General features: G+C 66.5%; 1 protein-coding gene across 1 annotated transcript; it reads right to left on the bottom strand.

Moving 5' to 3' along the window:
• Positions 1–527: 527 nt before the first annotated feature.
• Positions 528–10,561, bottom strand: LOC137473524 (cadherin-related family member 5-like). Its single transcript, XM_068189271.1, has 16 exons — positions 10,525–10,561; positions 9,519–9,605; positions 8,712–8,938; positions 6,840–6,899; positions 6,653–6,745; positions 6,086–6,172; positions 5,904–6,014; positions 4,927–5,097; positions 4,740–4,830; positions 3,890–3,996; positions 3,467–3,667; positions 2,933–3,067; positions 2,558–2,636; positions 1,924–2,192; positions 712–969; positions 528–620 (listed from the first exon to the last, which is right to left on the bottom strand). Exons 2-16 carry the CDS (start codon positions 9,577–9,579, stop codon positions 528–530), a joined length of 2,043 nt encoding a protein of 680 aa, XP_068045372.1. The 5' UTR covers positions 9,580–9,605; positions 10,525–10,561.
• Between the last annotated feature and the right edge of the window lie 9,436 nt (positions 10,562–19,997).

The raw sequence follows: 19,997 nt of genomic DNA, 5'->3' as shown, positions 1-19,997 counted from the left end.
GGACGCGGCGCCTTTAAGGGGCGTGGTCCGAGAGAGACACCGCCCCTGGGGGCGGGGCCACGGGGAACGCGGGAAACGCCCGAATGGGAGCGGGGACGCGGGGACTGTGACAACCGCCAGGATATCCCAGTGGCACCGCCGGGATATCCCAGTGACACCGCCGGGATATCCCAGTGGCACCGCCGGGATATCCCAGTGACACCGCCGGGATATCCCAGTGGCACCGCCGGGATATCCCAGTGGCACCGCGAGGATATCCCAGTGGCACCGCCGGGATATCCCAGTGGCACCGCCGGGATATCCCAGTGGCACCCCCAGTGAGAGCCAGCGACCCTCAGTGGCACCCCCAGTGCGAGCCATGGACCCTCAGTGGCACCCCCAGTGCGAGCCAGCGACCCTCAGTGGCACCCCCAGCGTCCCCCGGTGTCTCCCAGTACGCACCAGCACAGCCCAGCGCTGCCCGCTTCCCACCAGTGCCTCTCCGGCTGTTTATTGCGCCGCCCCGAGCGCGGCCGCCCCCGCCCCGCTCAGCACTCGATGGAGTCCTCGAGCAGCTGCAGCAGCGGCGGGGGCACCCGGGGGTCGCCGCCCGGCGCCTCCTCCAGGCTCTCCTCGCTCTCCTCCTCCAGCGCCGGCAGCACCCCCAGCGCCCCCCCCCGCCGCCCCCCCCGCCGCGGGGCTGCCCCCCGCCTCCGCGGGACCCCCCGAGACCTCGCCCGGGCTGGGGGCGCGGGGGGGGCTGGGGCTGCCGCGGGTGGCCGGGGGCGACCCTCCGGGCGAGCCCCCCCCCGGCCGCCCCACGGAGTTGGCCTGGGGTTTGGGGGCGGGGGGCGCCTGGGGGGCCGGCGGCGGGGGCGGCGGCGGCGGCGGGGGCGGGGGGGGCGGCGGGGGGACCTCCCCCACCTCGCTGTAGCCCTCGTTGGGGTAGTAGAGCCGGGGGGGGCTCGGGGGGGACTTGCCGGCCTGGACCTGCGGAGGGGACAGAGGGGTCAGGGGGGCCGGGGGAAGCCCCCCGCACCGGACACCCCCCACGGGACCCCCTCCCGCGCGGGGACCCTCCATGGGAGCCCCCCAGCACCCCGACCGCCCCCATGGGGTCCCCCCTGCACAATGACCCACCCCCCATGGGGACCCCCAGTGCTCCAAACCTTGCCCAGACCGGGGACACCCCGTGGGACCCCCCGCGCCCAGGCCCTGCCCGGTACAGAAACCACCCCGAAGGACCCCCCCGGGCACCTCGGACACTCCAGGCACAGCGACCCTCACCCCCCACCCAGCACCCCCACCATGGGACCCCCCAGCACCCCAATGTCTCCCCAGCGCAGGGACCCCCCATCACCCCGACCCTCCCCAAGGGACCCCTCCTAATGGGACCCCCCTGGCACAGGGGACCCTGCATCCCCCTTTTGGGGGGGCTCAGAGCAGGATGACCCTCCCCCCCAGCACTTTTTGGGGGGTCCTCGCCTTCCCCCCCACTCACCGGCTGGAACCATCTCAGGCTCTGTGGGGCGGAACGGGGGGGATGGGGGCATTGTCAGCTGGGAAACTGAGGCACGGGGGGGCTCCGTCCTTCCCGCAGCCTCCAGACCCGGGTACCCCCTTCCAGCCCCCCCAGACCTGGGAACCGCCTTCCTACGGCCCCCCCAAACCAGCAGAGCCCCCGTCCCACAGCCCCCCAGACCCAAGAGACCCTCTTCCCTCCCAGTCCCTCCAAAACAGGGGACCCCCTTTCCCCCCACTGGAGGGTCCCCGATCCCGCAGCGCCCCCCTTGACCCGGGGACCCCCTTCCCTGACCCCAGACCCGGGGGTGGGATGAGGGCGCCGGAGGTTTGGGATGTGGAGCAGTTTGGGGGTGCGGGGGCAACTGGGGGAGCTTTGAAGTTTCGGGGAGGGGGTTGAGGGGGGCTCTGGGGGCGCGGTGCAGGAGGGTGTCGGGGGGCTCCGGGGGGGCAGGCAGGGGGCCGTGGGGTGCCCTGGGGCCGGGGGGCCCCTACCACGTTGGGGTGTTTCTCGATGGCGAGCGCTGCCCGGTCCGCCGTGCGCTGCTGCCGCCGCCGCCGCCGCCGCGCCCGCAGCGCCAGGAGCGCGAGCAGGAGCACGGCCCCGAGCAGGAGCAGCGCCCCCGCGCCCCCCGCCACCGCCCCCGCCGGCAGCCCCCGCCCGGGGGCCGGCTCCGAGGGGTCCCGCGGGGCTGCGCGACAGAACGGACACGTCAGAGGGGGGGACATCAACCGGGGGGAGCGCGGGGAGCGGGCGGGGACAAACCCCGGCACATGCCGGGGGGCTCCGAGGGGTCCCGGGGGGCTGCAGGGAGGGGGGGAACCCCATCACGGCCCGGGGCGGCCTGGGGACCCCGTCACCGTGGGAGCTTGGGGAAAATCCATCACGGGGGGGGGGACACAGTGCTGGGGGGCCCCTCTCCACCGGGCGGGGCTCTGGGGACACCCCATCGCTGGGGGCAGGGGGTCCCTGGGGGGTGTCCCTGTGCCGTGGGGATGGGGAGGGTCACGTAGGGGGTCCCTGGGGGGTTTCAGGGGTGATCCCACTCTTCCGTACCCGCCTGCCCCGGCCACAGCACCTCCAGCTCCACCGTCGTGTTCGAGGTCTCGCCCGATTCCTCGTCCCGCGCCAGCACCTGACGGGGTAGGGGCACGGAGGGGACAGGGGGACATGGTGAGGGCAGGGGGCATGCAGGGACATGGCTGTGGCACCGGGGGGACACACAGGGGCACATGGAGGTGCCCCCAAGCCTCAGTGTCCCCCTCTGTCCCACCCCGTGTCCCCTCTCTGGTGCCACCCAGCCCTTGGTGCCTCTCTGGTACCCACAGCCTCCAGCCCCACCGTGCCCACTCCGTGCCCCGCAATCCTCCCGTACTCCCACGTGGTCCTGGCCCCCCATGTCCCCCTTCCCCCGCTGCCCCCCACGCTCACCTGCAGGCGGTAGCTCTGCCCGGGCCGCAGCTGATCCGCCTGGGCCACCAGGAGCCCGTTGGGCATCACCTGGAACAGCTGCTGGCTCTGGTTGGCGCCGTGGCTCAGGGTGTAGCGCACCTGAGGATTCACCCCCTGCGGGGCGGGGGGGGGTCAGCTCCTGCCCGCACCCACCGCACCCGGTACCTGATTGCTGCCCACACCTCTCCCTGCATTCCCTACCTGCCATCCCTACCTGCATCCCTAGCCACCCTCCACCTGTCCCTCTGCCCGCATCCCCCTTCCCGCACCTCCTGCCCTCACCTGCATCCCTGCCTTCATCCTACCTTCATCCCACCTGCCTTCCTACCTGCATCCCTGCCTTCATCCCTACCTGCATTCCTGCCTTCATCCCACCTGCATCCCTGCCTTCATCCCACCTGCATCCCTGCCTTCATCCCTACCTGCACCACTTCCCGCGCCCTGCTCGCCCCTACTTGCATGTCCTGCCTGCACCCTCACCTGCACCCCCCGCCCGCCCCCTGCCCCGCTCACCTCGGGGAAGTCGGGGTCGTGTGCGCGCAGGGCGAGCACCTGCCCGCCGAAGGTGAGCAGCAGGGCGGCGCGGCGCGGGGCCGCGGGCACGAACGCGCGGTACCGGGCGCGGGGGAAGCGCGGCGGGTGCCGGTTCGGGGCCAGGACCCGCACCAGGGCCCGCGCCACCGCGTACTTGGAGGGGTCGTTCACCTGCGAGGCCTGGGGGGCGCGGGGCGACAGGACAGGGGGGACACGGGGGGGACACGGGGTGTGGAGGGACACACGGGACACCCAGGTGTCACTCGCTGCCAGCAGCTTCCTGCGCCCGTGGGGGCTTCCCGGAGTACCCCGGGCAGCTCCCACCATCCCAGGGACCCCCATCTCCCTGGGGCCCCCCAGTCAGGCTCCCCCATCTCCCCGAGCCCCCCGTCCCGCGCTCACCATGACGCTGAGGCAGATCTCGGGGGTCTGCCGGCTGCTCTCCACCGCCCGCAGCAGCGTTATGGCCCCCGTCACGTTGTCGATGTGGAACCTGCTGCTCTCCTGACCTGGGGGGCACAGAGATGGGGACCCCCCGAGACCCCTCCACCTCCCCCAGACCCCCCACCTGCCTCCTGCCCCGGGGCACGGTGGGGAACTCTCGCCGGGGCAGCCCTGAGGGAGGTCCCTGGTGTCTCCCCATCCATTCCTGGACCTTCATGGCGGGGAGGACTCCTCTTATTTTGAAGGGGGGGGGGGGCGCACGAGGAGGGCGTTATTAACCCTCTGAACCCCAGTATGGAGGAGGTTTAACCCCTTTGGTGCTGGAGCACCCTTGGGTGCACCAGGGGTTGATCCCCACCCAAGCCGGAGGGGGGATTAGGGCCCCCCCAGCTCAATCCCTTTATTCAATTTGTCCCAGTGGATCTGGCAATTGGATTGTGCTGACTTGGACCCCCCGGCACAGGAACCCCCGGCGGGGACCCCCCCCTCACCACAGACACCCCCACCACACGGAGACCCCCGGCAGTGCCAGGGACTGGGGGGCACAGGGCGGCCCTGGGACCCACCGCGGGCACCATGGCCACCTCTGCCCCCCCATGTCCCCGCCCACCACATCCCTGTCCCCATGTCCCGGCACATCTGTGTCCCTATTGTGCTGTCCCTGTCCCTGTGTTCCTGCCCACGCGTCTGGCATACCTGTGTCCCCGTGTCCCCACCTCCCCGCCCTCCTGTGTCTGTGTGTCGCTGCCTCCCACGTCCCTGACCGCCGTGTCCCCCCGTGTCCCCCCGTGTCCCCTGTCCCCGCTACCTGCCAGCAGGGAGTAGGTGATGGCCGCCCGCAGCCCCCTGTCCCCGTCCTCGGCATAGACGGCGCCGGGGCTGAAGCTCAGGGGACCCCCCTGGGGACAAGGAAGGGACACGGAGGTGTCCGGCTGAGCCCCGCGGGCCCCCCTGACCCCCGCGCCCCCGCGGTGTCGCCAGGGTCCCGTGCCCACCTGGAGCTGGCCCTCGGTGACGTTGGCGGTGTAGACGGGGCTGGTGCAGACGAGGGGGCTGTGGGGGGCGCGGGGGGTGCACGGCAGGAACTGGGGGTACTGGTCATCCCCGTCCAGGACATTGACCCGCACCCGGGCCGAGGCGTTGAACCGCTCCCGGGTGTTCATCTCCTGCAGGCAAAGCACGGGGCACGGCCCCAAAACCTGCTGGGGGTGCGCGGAGAGGCACAGGGACCCTCGCGGCATGGGGACAGCCCAGGGGTCCAGGGAAGCCCACGGGAACAGGACCCCGCTGGATGGTGACCCCACAGGCACGGGGACACCCCAGGTACAGGGACCCTCGTGGGACAGGGACCCCCGTGCAAAGGGGGCCTCGAGGGACAGGAACCCCCAGCCCAGGCAGGAGTGGGGGTCGCAGCCGGGGGCTGGGGGGTCCGGCCGAGTTCCCACCACGGCGCGGGGGTGCCGGGGGGTGCCGGGTGGGGGCGGGGGGGGTGCGAGGGGCGGGGCGCTGGAGGGGGGAGGGGGCGCAGGTGGCCCATTAAGGAAATGAGGGGGATTGAGGGCAGGTGAAGGGATCACGTCACCCCCAATTAGCGGGGCCGGCGGGGACGGCCGGCGGGCGTGGGGGGGCGGGCAGGCTGGGGGGGACCCCCGCCTGTGCAACCCACCCGCGGCACGGCCGTGCGGGGGGCGTGACCCCGAGGAGGTGCGGTGGGCACAAGGACCCCAGACCCGCGGGGCTGGGGTCCTCCCCGGGGCCAGGGGTGGGTGCCAGGGCCCCCGTTCATGAGGGTGGGCAGGGGTCCCACAGCCGGGGGTCTCGTGTCAGGGTCCTGCACCGGGGTCCCACAAGTGGGGGGCTCACAGATGGGGGTCCCATGTCCGAGCGCCTCGGGTGAGGGTCCCACGGACATGGGGAGAGACGGGAGCCGCGGGGGCCCGCAGCAGGGTCCCGGGGCGGGCGGGGGTCTCACCACGGCGGTCACGACCACCTCGAGGTGCCGCCGGCTCTCGAAGTCGAGGGCCCGCGCCAGCACCACGCGGCCGCTGTTCGGGAGGTCGATGCGGAAGAAGCGGGCGTCGGGCTGGGGGGGGTCGGTCAGGCCGGCAGATGGCCCCGGCCCCCCCGCGGCCCCCCGCCCCCGCCCCGGCTCACCGAGGCCGTGTCGATGACGTACATGAGCGTGTCCCCGTCCGCGTCCTCGGCCTGGGCGCTGAACACCACCGAGTGCACCGGCGCCAGCTGCCCGCGGGGGTCACCAGGGGTCCCGGGCCACCCCGGGGCCCCCCAACACCCCTCGGGGCCCCCCAACAGCCCCCGGGGTCCCCCAACAGACCCCACACCCCTAAACACCCCCTATGGTCCTCCAATGCACCCGGGAATCCCGAACACACCCTGCACCCCCAAACACCCCTGAGCTGCTTCATGGGGGTCACCGGGGGGTCCCCCAACACTGCCAGCACTCACGAACACATCCACTATCCCCATTCCTACTTTTGGGTGTCCCCATCCTTTCTGGGCACCCACCGTGGCACAAACTGTCCCTGTGCCCATGCCCGTCACTGTGCCCATGACCCCGAGCATCCCTGTCCCCATGCCTGTCCCCAGTCCGTGCACACGGCCATCCCTGTCCTGGTGCCCATCCCTGCCCCATCACCATGACCATGTGCAGGACATGTCACCACCCCTGTCCCCGACAGGTGCCCGCAGTGCCACTGTCACCTCGCTGACGTTGTGGGTGAGGACGGTGGCTCCCTGGAAGTGGGGCCGGTTGTCGTTCTCGTTGAGGACCTGGACGATGATCCGGAACTCGACCTGCCGGGGGCATGGGGGACGGACACAGGCAGTGACCAGGGCGGGACTGGGCGCTCCCAGAGCTGCCCGGGGTCCCCACCGGGTGTGGCCGTACCGGGGAGGAGCCGTCCTCGGCACACGTCAGGGCCACCATCAGCACCGGGGACTCCAGCTCCTGCAGGGGACAAGGGACACTGGGACATGGGGTGACATGGGGGGCTGCCCCACGGCGTCCCCAGCCAGGCAGGGGCAGGAGGGTCCCAGCTGGACGAGGGTGGGGCAGGGTGATCTGGGAGGGAGGGGCTGCAGGATGGATGGACACAGCATGGAGGGAGCGTGAATGGATGGACACGGGATGGACATGGGATGGACACGGGAGGAGTATGGGATGGACACGGGATGGACCTGGGAGGAGGATGGGATGGACATGGGATGGACCTGGGAGGAGGATGGGATGGACATGGGATGGACCTGGGAGGAGGATGGGATGGACATGGGATGGACCTGGGAGGAGTATGGGATGGACACGGGATGGACCTGGGAGGAGGATGGGATGGACATGGGATGGACCTGGGAGGAGGATGGGATGGACATGGGATGGACCTGGGAGGAGGATGGGATGGACATGGGATGGACCTGGGAGGAGTATGGGATGGACACGGGATGGACCTGGGAGGAGTATGGGATGGACACGGGATGGACCTGGGAGGAGTATGGGATGGACACGGGATGGACCTGGGAGGAGTATGGGATGGACACGGGATGGACCTGGGAGGAGGATGGGATGGACACGGGATGGACCTGGGAGGAGTATGGGATGGACACGGGATGGACCTGGGAGGAGTATGGGATGGACACGGGATGGACCTGGGAGGAGGATGGGATGGACACGGGATGGACCTGGGAGGAGTGTGGGATGGACACGGGATGGACCTGGGAGGAGTATGGGATGGACACGGGATGGACCTGGGAGGAGTATGGGATGGATACAGGATTGTCATGGGATGGACATGGGAGGAGTATGGGATGGACCCGGGTGGAGTATGGGATGGACACGAGATGGACATGGGGTGAAGGGAGGATGGATACAGGATGGGCAGAAGAAGGAGGATGAATGGAACATGGACAGATGATGGTAGACCCAGGATAGGTGGTGTATGGATGAGAGACACAGGATGGACACAGGTGGGTGTGGGATGGAGGGATGGACACAGGTGGGTGTGGGATGGAGGGATGGACACAGGATGGACACAGGTGGGTGTGGGATGGAGAGATGGACACAGGATGGACACAGGATGGACACAGGTGGGTGTGGGATGGAGGGATGGACACAGGATGGACACAGGTGGGTGTGGGATGGAGGGATGGACACAGGATGGACACAGGTGGGTGTGGGATGGAGGGATGGACACAGGATGGACACAGGATGGACACAGGTGGGTGTGGGATGGAGGGATGGACACAGGATGGACACAGGTGGGTGTGGGATGGAGGGATGGACACAGGATGGACACAGGTGCGTGTGGGATGGAGGGATGGACACAGGATGGACACAGGTGGGTGTGGGATGGAGGGATGGACACAGGATGGACACAGGTGGGTGTGGGATGGAGGGATGGACACAGGATGGACACAGGTGGGTGTGGGATGGAGGGATGGACACAGGTGGGTGTGGGATGGAGGGATGGACACAGGATGGACACAGGTGGGTGTGGGATGGAGGGATGGACACAGGATGGACACAGGTGCGTGTGGGATGGAGGGATGGACACAGGATGGACACAGGATGGACACAGGTGGGTGTGGGATGGAGGGATGGATGGTGGAGGTAGATGGACACCGGGTGGGTGGAGGATGGACAGGACACAGGGTGGATGGGGGTGGATTCAGGATGGACAGTGGACACAGGATGGATGCAGGACGGACACGGACAGACACAGGACGGCTGGAGCAGGACAGGGGAGCGGGGGTGTCCCGGCAATGTCACCTCACGGTCCAGCGCCCGCCCTGCTGAGACGTTGAGCCGGACGCTGCGCCCGTCCAGGTAGAACCAGGCGGCGTCGGCGCCCACCAGGCAGAGCTGGAGGCCGGTGCCGCCCCCCGCGCCCCCCGCGTCCCCCGGCGGGGGCAGCCGCGCCACCAGGCTCCCGTGGGCGCTGTTCTCCGCGATCTCCGTGAACAGGTTCCCGAAGCCGCTGCAGCCGTCGCCCCGGGCTGCCGTTGCCGCGCCGGGGATGGGCACACCGTGGGGGGTGGCCCCGCGGGTCCCCAGCCCCCGGGTCCCCATGTCCCCACTCCCTGGCCCCCTCTCCAGGTCCTCCCCGCCCCGTTCCCTGCTGACCCTCCCAGGGTCCCTCGTGTCCCTCCAGCCCAAAAACTCCATCCACGTTGCCACCTCCCCCTCAGTCTCCCCGTGTCCCCAACACCCAAGTCCCACTCCCTGGACCCCCAGCATGGTCTCCCGTGTGTCCCCCAGGGTCCCCACCCGCAAGTCTCTGTCCCCAGGAGACCAGTGGGCTATCAACCCCAGTGGTCCTGCACTCGGGTGACATCTTTGGGTCCCCCCCAAGGTCCTCTGTGTCCCCGTGCCCTGGGGTCCCACCTCTCACGGTTGCTACTCCCAGGGTCCCCTTCCCATGTCCCCAAGTCCCCATTCCATGGTGACCTCCTCCCTTGGTTGCCACTCCGAGGGTCCCCTCCCTGGGTCCCCACCAGACGTCCACTGGGTCCCTCCCAGCCCCGGTGTCCCCCTCAGGTGTCCCCTGTCGGCCAGGTGTCCCCTGTCGGTGCTCACCTGTGGCCAGGTGCAGCGCCAGGCAGGCGGCCAGGAGCGCCGGGCAGGACGCGGCCGCCATGGGGACACGGGGACCTCGGGGGGCGCCTGTGGCGGGGGAGGGAGGAGCGGGGCTGCCACCCCCGGCCCCGCGCCCCTGTCCCCAGCCCCCTCCGCAACGTCCCCCCGGGCGGACAGCCCCGTTGACAGCACTGACACCACCCCGAGATCCCCTTTCCCCGGTCCCTGTGCCCGTGTCCTCATCCCCGTCGCCCCGCCAGCTCCTCTCTCCTGGGATTCCCAGGAGTCACCACTCCGGGGTCCCTTTCCCTGGGACTCTCGTGCTTGGCTGTCTCTGCCCGTGTCACCCACCCGGGCCGCCATGCCCGGGGTCCCCTTCCCCAGGACCCCAGGGTGTTGTCCCCAGGGTGTCCGCGTCCCCAGGGTGTCCCTGTCCCCACCCGAGGGTCTCCCCGGCAGGTGCCAGGCCGGACGGCCGTGTCTCCCCTCCGTGTCCCCCCCGTGTCCCCCTGACCAATCCCACTCGTGTCGCCCCCTGAGGCCCCGCACTGCGCGGCTGCCCCTGCCCTGGGGTCTGCAGGGGGGACCCTCAACAGGGGGGACCCTCAGCGTTCCCCGCGCTCGGCAGTGGGAGCCATATGGCGCCCCCCCCCCCCCCCCCCCCCCCCCCCAATTAGCAGCAGGTAATTAGGGCGGGGGAAGGGGGGGCGCTCCCCGTCTGCCACCCCAGCCATCCCCGGCACCGCGGTGCGGGGTCCCCCGTGCTGTTCCCCCAGCACCCGCTCCCTGCTGGGGGGCAGAGGAGGAGTCGGGGGGGCTCCCCTTCCCACCCTGCGGTCCCCGGGTGTCACCCCGCCCGTGTGTCACCCCGGAGCAGAGGCCCCCCGTGTCCGGGACGCCCTCCCACCCCGGGACTCCCTCCCGGGGATCACGGCTCCCCACAGTCCCCTCTCCCCGTCGCCCCCGGACGCCCCACAGCCCCCGGCCGTCCCCGGCCCCCCCGTACCTGCCCGGCGCCGCCGCCCCCGGCGCTGCTGCCCCGGCCCGGCGGGACGGGGGGGGCGGGGGCGGGACCGGGCGGGGGCCGGGCCGGAGGCGGGGCTGACCCGGGACCTGCGGCCTGGGATGGCAGTCCTGCCCGGCCCGGCACCGCCTGGGCAGCACCGGGCATCACCTGCACCGCTGGGCATCACCTGTCCTTCCTGAGCATCACCCGCACCACCTGCCCGGCCTGGGCACCACCTGGGCAGCACCTGTATCACCTGCCTCACCTTGGGCATCACCTGCATTCCCTGGGCATCACCTGCCCTGCCTGAGCATCACCTGGGCAGCACCTGCATCACCTGCCCTGCCTGGGCATCACCTGTATCACCTGGGCATCACCCGCCCTCCTGCACCTCCTGGGTGTCACTGTCATCTCCTGCCCTGCCTGCACCTCCTGGGTGTGGAGTCTCTGTTTCTTTTTTGCCAGGGTCGGGTCCCCGTCAAATTCCGTGTTCTCTTTAAAATTCTCAGTAACCGGTTCCAACACCTGGCTATCACCTGCTGAAACCTGCCTGGGCATCTCCTGCCCTGCCCTCAGCCCTTCCTGCCCAGAGCCCCGAGCCCCACCTGCCGTGCCCGGGGATCAGCCGCGTGCCCCGATCCCTGCCTGCACTTCAGGAGATGTCACCTGTCTGTGCTGCCCGGGAGCGTCCCCTGTCACCTGCCTGCACCCCTTCTGCCACCTGCCCGAGGGCTCTGCACACCTGGGCCACCCCCTGCACACAGTACCTGCCCTGCTGGGCTGTGCACGGCCTGCCCGCGCTGCCTGCACAGGTGTGGGGCCAGGAAGGGGGTGTGACCCTCCCTGCACACCTGGGAGGGGTGTCACACCCCCTGTGCACACCTGGGAGGCGTGTGGCCGCCCCCATGCACACCTGTGGCCTGTGTGAGGCCGGTCGGGGGTGTGGCCTCTCCTTGCACACTCGCGTGTCCCCGCTGAGCCACTGCCATAATCCGCTTTGGGGACAAAGAGGATGAGCTGGGGGGAGGGGGAAGTGACACGGGGGCCACCGCGGGGGGAGTGTGGGTGTGAAAATGAGGTGAGAGTGTGTGTGCAGGTGTGTGAGGCAGCTCTGTGTGTGTGGCACAGGTGTGTGTCTCACACCCGTGTATGTCTGTGACACCTGAGTGTGTGTGACACACCTGTGTGTGTGACACCTGAGTGTGTCTGAGACACCTGTGTGTGTGTGACACACCTGTGTGTGTGTGACACCTGAGTGTGTCTGAGACACCTGTGTGTGTGACACACCTGTGTGTGTGACACCTGAGTGTGTCTGTGAGACACCTGTGTGTGTGACACCTGTGTATGTGTGTGTGACACACCTGTGTGTGTGACACCTGAGTGTGTCTGAGACACCTGTGTGTGTGTGACACACCTGTGTGTGTGTGACACCTGAGTGTGTCTGAGACACCTGTGTGTGTGACACACCTGTGTGTGTGACACCTGAGTGTGTCTGTGAGACACCTGTGTGTGTGACACCTGTGTATGTGTGTGTGACACACCTGTGTGTGTGCGTGACACCTGTGTGTGTGTGACACACCTGTGTGTGTGTGTGACACACCTGTGTGTGTGCGTGACACCTGTGTGTGTGTGACACACCTGTGTGTGTGTGTGACACACCTGTGTGTGTGACACACCTGTGTGTGACACCTGTGTGTGTGACACACCTGTGTGTGTGTGACACCTGAGTGTGTCTGAGACACCTGTGTGTGTGTGACACACCTGTGTGTCTGTGAGACACCTGTGTGTGTGTGACACACCTGTGTGTGTGACACACCTGTGTGTCTGTGAGACACCTGTGTGTGTGTGACACCTGTGTGTGTGTGACACCTGTGTGTGTGTGACACACCTGTGTGTGTGACACCTGTGTGTGTGTGTGTGTGACACACCTGTGTGTGACACCTGTGTGTGTGACACACCTGTGTGTGTATGACACACCTATGTGTGTGTGTGACACACCTGTGTGTGACACCTGTGTGTGTGTGACACACCTGTGTGTGTGCGTGACACCTGTGTGTGTGTGACACCTGTGTGTGTGACACACCTGTGTGTGTATGACACACCTGTGTGTGACACCTGTGTGCGTGACACCTGTGTGTGTGTGACACCTGTGTGTGTGACACACCTGTGTGTGTGTGACACACCTGTGTGTGACACCTGTGTGTATGACGCACCTGTGTGTGTGACACACCTGTGTGTGGCTGGTGTGCACAGGTGCGTGCAGTCCTCTGTGCACTGACTGTGCACCTGTGCGTGCGAGCGAGCAGCTGTGACTGCAGAGGTGTGTTGTCCTGCTGGGTGTGTGTGTGCAGCCAGGTGTCCCCTCACCCTGTCTGTGTGCACAGGTGTGTGCTGGTACCTGTGCGTGCCAGGGCCCTGCAGGGACCCCCAGGCCCCCCGAGGCTCCCCGGGGCTGGCACAGCCCAGGTGCTCTAGGGCACCCCTGGACCGCCGGCAGCTGGATTTCATCGCGGGTCGGCCACGGGGACAGGGGTGGGGACACCTGCCCGCGGGGCAGGGACGGGGACACGCCCTGCTGGAGCTGGAGCAGCCCGTGGAGTGCAGCGACTACATCCAGCTGGGCTGCGTGCCCGACGCCTCGCTCAGGGTCTCGGAGCTGAAATCCTGCTACATCGCCGGCTGGAACTTTGCCAGAGGTGAGCTCCCCAACAGGATGTGTGCTCCGAGGGCGAGCTGGGCACCCCGGGGCACGGGCTGGGCACAGACAGGGACACGGACTGGGCACAGACAGGGACATGGACTGGGCACAGACAGGGACACGGACTGGGCACAGACAGGGACACAGACTGGACACAGACAGGGACACGGACTGGACACAGACAGGGACATGGACTGGACACAGACAGGGACACGGACTGGGCACCCTGGGGACACGGACTGGGCACAGACAGGGACACGGACTGGGCACAGACAGGGACACGGACTGGGCACCCTGGGGACATGGACTGGGCACGCCGGGGCACGGACTGGGCACAGACAGGGACACGGACTGGGCACCCTGGGGACACGGACTGGGCACCCTGAGGACATGGACTGGGCACAGACAGGGACATGGACTGGGCACAGACAGGGACACGGACTGGGCACCCTGAGGACATGGACTGGGCACAGACAGGGACATGGACTGGGCACAGACAGGGACACGGACTGGGCACAGACAGGGACATGGACTGGGCACAGACAGGGACATGGACTGGGCACCCTGGGGACATGGACTGGGCACAGACAGGGTCTGGCCGCAGGACGTCAGCGGGGCCGGGCTCGGAGCAGCCCGGGCTGGGGGAAGGAGTCCCCTCCAAGACAGGGCATGGAACGGGATGAGCTGTAAGGTCCCTGCTCCCCCAGACAATTCCTGCTGGTCCTGTGAAGCCTCGGCAGAGGTGGGTCTGGCCCCTTCCCCAGGCCAACAGCAGGGACACAGCTGGACAGCATCGCTCCTGGGGAAGGGGCAGGGACGCAGCTGGACAGCATCGCTCCTGGGGAAGGGGCAGGGACACAGCTGGACAGCATCGCTCCTGGGGAAGGGGCAGGGACACAGCTGGACAGCATCGCTCCTGGGGAAGGGGCAGGGACACAGCTGGACAGCATCGCTCCTGGGGAAGGGGCAGGGACGCAGCTGGACAGCATCGCTCCTGGGGAAGGGGCAGGGACGCAGCTGGACAGCATCGCTCCTGGGGAAGGGGCAGGGACGCAGCTGGACAGCATCGCTCCTGGGGAAGGGGCAGGGACAGGCCCGGGAAGGGCTGAGCCCCAGGGAGGGGAGGGGAACGGCTCCTGGGACGCCTTGGTGGAATCTCTGTCTGGTCCTGTTCCAGGGGGCTGCACAGTGACACCCTGACATCCCAAACCCTCCTGACCCAAACTAATCAAGCTCAGCCTTAGAGCTGCCCCACAGGTCCATTTCGGGGACCCCTAAGACTAGCGGGGTGCTGAGGCAGCAAACGGGGGTTGGGGATCCCCAACCCTGGCGGGCGGGTGGGCAGGGTCCTGTGCTCCGTGTGGGACATTCCAGGTGAGGCCCCTGACGGCATCTCTGACCGGTTCCAGGAGGGTCACCAGGCTCCAGCACCTTCCCCAGAGCCAGGACAGCTCTTTGGAGCCGCGATCCCGCTGGAGCAGAGGGAATGTCCCGGATCCAGGGATCCCAACTGGGACCGAGGGCACGGCGGGGGGAGTGGGATGAGGGGTCAGAGACACGAGCTGGTGACAGAGGGGACAGCCCTGGGTGGCCGCAGCAGCTCAGGGTGGCACCTCCCGCACCTCCGCGACCCTCGGGGCTCCGGGCTGCTGCCGCTCCCGGCCGCTCCGTTATTAAAGCGCTTTTCCCGCTCCGCCCTGGCTCCTCCCGGCCTCCTCCCGAACCGGGCCAGCCCCGCTCGTTCTCCCTCCCGGCTCCCGGCCCGGCCCCTGCTCGCCCTGCCCGGCGGCGGAATTGGCGCAGAGACCGCGGTGCTGGGGAGCACGAACAGCGTTCTTTCAGCAGCGAAGGGAACTGCGGCACGGGGGGCGGCACGGGAGGGGCGGCAGGGACGGAGCGGCCCCGGGGCTGCGGCCGCCCCGGGCCCCGCGGTGGCGATGGAGCCGGGAGCGGAACGGGCCGGGGCCGCGTTCTGCAGCCGCAGCTGCGCCCGCTCCTGCTGCGGTCAGCCCAGCCGGTCCCTGAGGAACTGCAGGAAATCCCCGAGCAGGTTGCAGAACTGCACCAGGCTCTGGTACGGCACCGAGATCAGCAGAAGCCGGTCCGGTGCCGGTGCCGGTGTTGGCACCGGCTCCTCGGGCACCAGGGGGATGGCTGGCTCAGGTGTTGGTGTTCCTGCTGGGAGCAATCCCACCTGGAGCAGGTTCGAGGTGCTGAGGCTCCATCCCAGGGCTGTTCCCCCATCCCTGGTCCAGCCTAGAATTGTGCCGGGATCACCCAGGCCTGGGGGCAGCTCCTGAGACTGTGATGGGCACAGACCCGGGCACAGACCCAGCTCTCGTCTGTTCAGGCTCGGCAGTGGGAAACCAGCAGCTGGCATTGATAAGGACACTCCGGCCTGGACACACTGACCTGGACACATCGATCAGGACACATTGAACAGGACACGCTGACCAGGACATGCTGACCAGGACACATTGATCAGGACACATTGATCAGGACACATTGAACAGGACACGCTGACCTGGACACACTGACCGGGACACACTGACCGGGACATGCTGACCAGGACACCCTGACCACGACACATGAATCGGGACACTCCAATCAGGACACGTTGACCAGGACATGCTGACCACAACACACTGACCAGGACACACTGACCACGACACATCAATCAGGACACGCTGACCAGGACATGCTGACCAGGACACACTGACCACAACACACTGACCAGGACACACTGACCACAACACACTGACCACGACACACTGACCACGACACATCAATCAGGACACGCTGACCAGGACATGCTGACCAGGACACACTGACCACAACACACTGACCAGGACACACTGACCACAACACACTGACCACGACACATCAATCAGGACACACTGACCAGGACACACTGACCAGGACATGCTGACCAGGACACATCAATCAGGACACACTGACCAGGACACGCTGACCAGGACACGCTGACCAGGACACGCTGACCAGGACACGCTGACCAGGACACATCAATCAGGACACACTGACCAGGACACACTGACCACAACACACTGACCACGACACATCAATCAGGACACACTGACCACAACACACTGACCAGGACATGCTGACCAGGACACATCAATCAGGACACACTGACCAGGACACACTGACCAGGACACGCTGACCAGGACACGCTGACCAGGACACATCAATCAGGACACACTGACCAGGACACACTGACCAGGACATGCTGACCACAACACACTGACCACGACACATCAATCAGGACACACTGACCAGGACACACTGACCAGGACATGCTGACCACAACACACTGACCACGACACATCAATCAGGACACGTTGACCAGGACACACTGACCAGGACATGCTGACCAGGACACATCAATCAGGACACACTGACCAGGACACGCTGACCAGGACACGCTGACCAGGACACATCAATCAGGACACGCTGACCAGGACATGCTGACCAGGACACATCAATCAGGACACGCTGACCAGGACATGCTGACCAGGACACGCTGACCAGGACACGCTGACCAGGACGCATTCATCAGGTCACAAACACCTCCAGGCCAGCAGAGTCCCTGAGCAGGTGAGTCCTGTCACCTGCAGGAAGTTGAGGGCTCAGGTTCAGGTTTCAGGCTGGCTCACAGAGGGCCCAGGACACGGCGTGGCCCTGCCCACCGCGGCTGGGGATCCTGGGGCCCTCGGTGCCACCAAGGCAGCATCACCTGGCCTTGGAGAGGTTGGGCCACCAGCTTTGCTTGTAGCCATCATGGTGCTGGCCAAGTGGGTGCTGTGGGTTGGCAGGGGAGCCAAACCTCATTAGCGGCTTAATTGGATTGGCCCAAAGGGGAGGATTGCCCTGGCTGGACGGCGTGCCCTGACCACCCTCCTCGGAACTGGTCAAGGTAAAGACCAATTCCACTCCTGCATCTGTGGCCATTCCTGTCACGAACGCCCAGCATCGCGTGCCAGAGCTCCAGGCTACCAAAAACATCGTTTCCATTTCTGATTGGCGATTAATTATTCGTCTGTGCGATGTGAAGTGGGTGTGATGATGCGGCTGGGCGTTAATTAGCACAGCTCCTTGCCGCCTGGCTGAACCTGTGCCCCGGGGCACCCGCACGCTCCCGAGGTCCATCCCCGGAGCTGAGCAGGGATTACCCCAGCTGAGGGTGACACCAGCACGCTCCGAGGCGTTGAAATAGAGATTTTTGGAGTTCACTTGATTTAACAAAATGAATTAAGCATTTAAATTTTAGCTTGTAGAGTTACGTGTTGAATTTTAACCTTTTACTTGAGAAACCTATGCCATGGGACAAAGGGTGTACGGAAATGCAAATTTCTGAAGCTTCTTGCATAAAGAACAATACCGAGGAGACCAAAAGATGCAAAGAACCCAGATAAAGAAGCCTCTCTGTCTCCAAGCCTATCGAGACTGACAGACGTTCACAGATAGGCACTGAAGGACAGAAAGCGCACGCACAGAGAGGAAAAGTTCAAAAGTTCAGTCATGAGGAAGACCACAATCTTCAGCCTCAGAGACCCCCGAGAGACCCCCGCAGGACCACCACAGCAAACCACGCGTGCCTAGAAGGGCGGGGACCTATTTAGAATGAGAGGCGAGGCCAGGCGGGGCCAGGGGCTGAATGTGCACGGCGAGGTTGGGTAATGTGTTACACATGGAACACCTTTGGGAATAAAGGCGTGGGTCGGAGCGAGGCTCGGGACACAAGGTTTTGGGGAGATGTCTCACGTGTGCCGGGCGCTGACAGTACATAACTGCCCCAGGTGGTGGAGTCTGTTTATTCTGTATGTCGCTTCAGCGTGTTCTGCTGAGCACCCAAACTCGGCATCCAGCGGTGGAGAAGCCACCCAGGGACCTGACCTGTGACCCAGCAGTGACACCGCAACTGGAGATGGACTGACCGCGGAATCATGGAGCCTCAGGCTGGTCCGGGATGGAAAAGACCAAGGGATGACCTCGTCCCACCCGCCTGCCACGGGCACCACCACGGGGGGACGTGGGGGCTGGCCCAGCCCTGGGCAGAGGGGGCGAGCACCACTGGCCGCAGAAGCCACCTCATCATTATCCAACAGTGATTATGAGGGAAAGGGAATTAAAGGAGTTTTCCCCCAAAATCCTTCTCAATCCGGCGTCCCCGCCTGCCGACACGTGTGGTTTGACTGCAGGCTCATCACCCAACCAGCAACTGAGATGAGGAACAAGGTGGGATCAGGGAACCCCCCCATCCCAAAATTACATCGATTGAGATGAGGAACAAGGTGGGATCAGGGAACCCCCCCATCCCAAAATTACATCGATTGAGATGAGGAACAAGGTGGGATCAGGGCTCCAGGGAACCCCCCCATCCCAAAATTACATCGATTGAGATGAGGAACAAGGTGGGATCAGGGAACCCCCCCATCCCAAAATTACATCGATTGAGATGAGGAACAAGATGGGATCAGGGAACCCCCCCATCCCAAAATTACATCGATTGAGATGAGGAACAAGGTGGGATCAGGGCCCCAGGGAATTCCCCATCCCAAAATCCCATCGCAGCTGCAGTTTTCTCCCCGGGCGTTGGGGCCAGGCAGAGCCGCCCTCAGCGGCCGCTCATGTCCGTTGTAAACGCAGGTGGGGGGAAATGCTGATGTGTGACTCCAGTCCAGGAGGCCGAATGATTTCTTTATTACAACTATGCTATAATCCATTAATATACTACTTAAAGGAGATAGTAAAACCACATACCTGCTTTTCTAACTACCAACTCTAACTGGCAACTCGTGACCCTGTTCGCCAGAGTGCAGCCACAGGTGGGTTGGATTGGCCATCAGCTCAAACAATCCTCACCAGAATCCAACCAGGCAATCACCCCAGGTGAGCAATCCTCCAAGCACATTCCACGTGGGAAAACGAGGAGCGGGAACAGAAATTGTTTTCTCTTTCTTCTCTCAGTGCTCCTCTATGAAAAACCCTGAGAGAGGGAGGCTGATGCTGCCGCAGGTGCGCTCGCCCCTCCTGCCGCCCGCGCTGGAGCCACCCCGGCGCTGCCCCAGCTCGGCCCGCGCGGCTCTGCGGGGCTGCCACGCGTGGGAGGCGGCTGGCGACAATTCCCCGTGCCCGTGCAGGCCGGGAGGAGCGGCTGTGACCCTGTCCCCTCTGGCCGGGGGCTTTCGGGGCACCTGAGCCCCCCGCCGCGGGCTGGGACTCGCTTATCGCCGCGATTGACGGTTTCCGCTCCGTCACTGCTGGAGCTGGCCCCAGCCCTGCTCCCCAGGAGCCCCCAAACGCCGCGGCGGGGCCCGGGGCCCCGGGCAGGCTGCGCGGCGGGGCCGGCAGCGGGGCGGTGGAGCCCCTCGGGACGGGTCACCGGGGCTGGGGGCGCTGGCGCTGCCGGGCCCGGGCCGGGGGTGCGAGCCCTCGGGCACCGCTCACCGGGAGGGGGGCAGCGCGACCCCCGTGGGGCCTGGGGCAGCGGGACTCCTGGGACAGGCCGGGGTCACCGCGGGGTACCGGGGCCCCACGCTCCGGTTTGGGGGGGTCTCTGGAGCCCTCGGGACACGCCGGGGGGTACCGGGGTACCGGGGCCCCACGCTCCGGTTTGGGGGGGTCTCTGGAGCCCTCGGGACAGGCCGGGGGGTACCGGGGCCCCACGCTCCGGTTTGGGGGGGTCTCTGGAGCCCTCGGGACAGGCCGGGGGGTACCGGGGCCCCACGCTCCGGTTTGGGGGGGGCACAGACCC

This window comes from Anomalospiza imberbis, chromosome 5 (assembly GCF_031753505.1).
Source record: "Anomalospiza imberbis isolate Cuckoo-Finch-1a 21T00152 chromosome 5, ASM3175350v1, whole genome shotgun sequence".
In the NCBI taxonomy this organism is placed as follows: domain Eukaryota; kingdom Metazoa; phylum Chordata; class Aves; order Passeriformes; family Viduidae; genus Anomalospiza; species Anomalospiza imberbis.
This window is presented reverse-complemented; position numbering and strand designations above follow the sequence as displayed.

Coding starts and splice junctions, on each gene's coding strand:
- LOC137473524 (XM_068189271.1), bottom strand. CDS start 9,579: ATGGCGGCCGCGTCCTGCCCGGCGCTCCTGGCCGCCTGCCTGGCGCTG. Junction 3,997..4,739: donor CACCTACTCCCTGCTGGCAG/GTAGCGGGGACA, acceptor TGTGCCCCCCAG/GTCAGGAGAGCAGCAGGTTC. Junction 3,068..3,466: donor ACGACCCCGACTTCCCCGAG/GTGAGCGGGGCA, acceptor CCCGCCCCGCAG/GGGGTGAATCCTCAGGTGCG.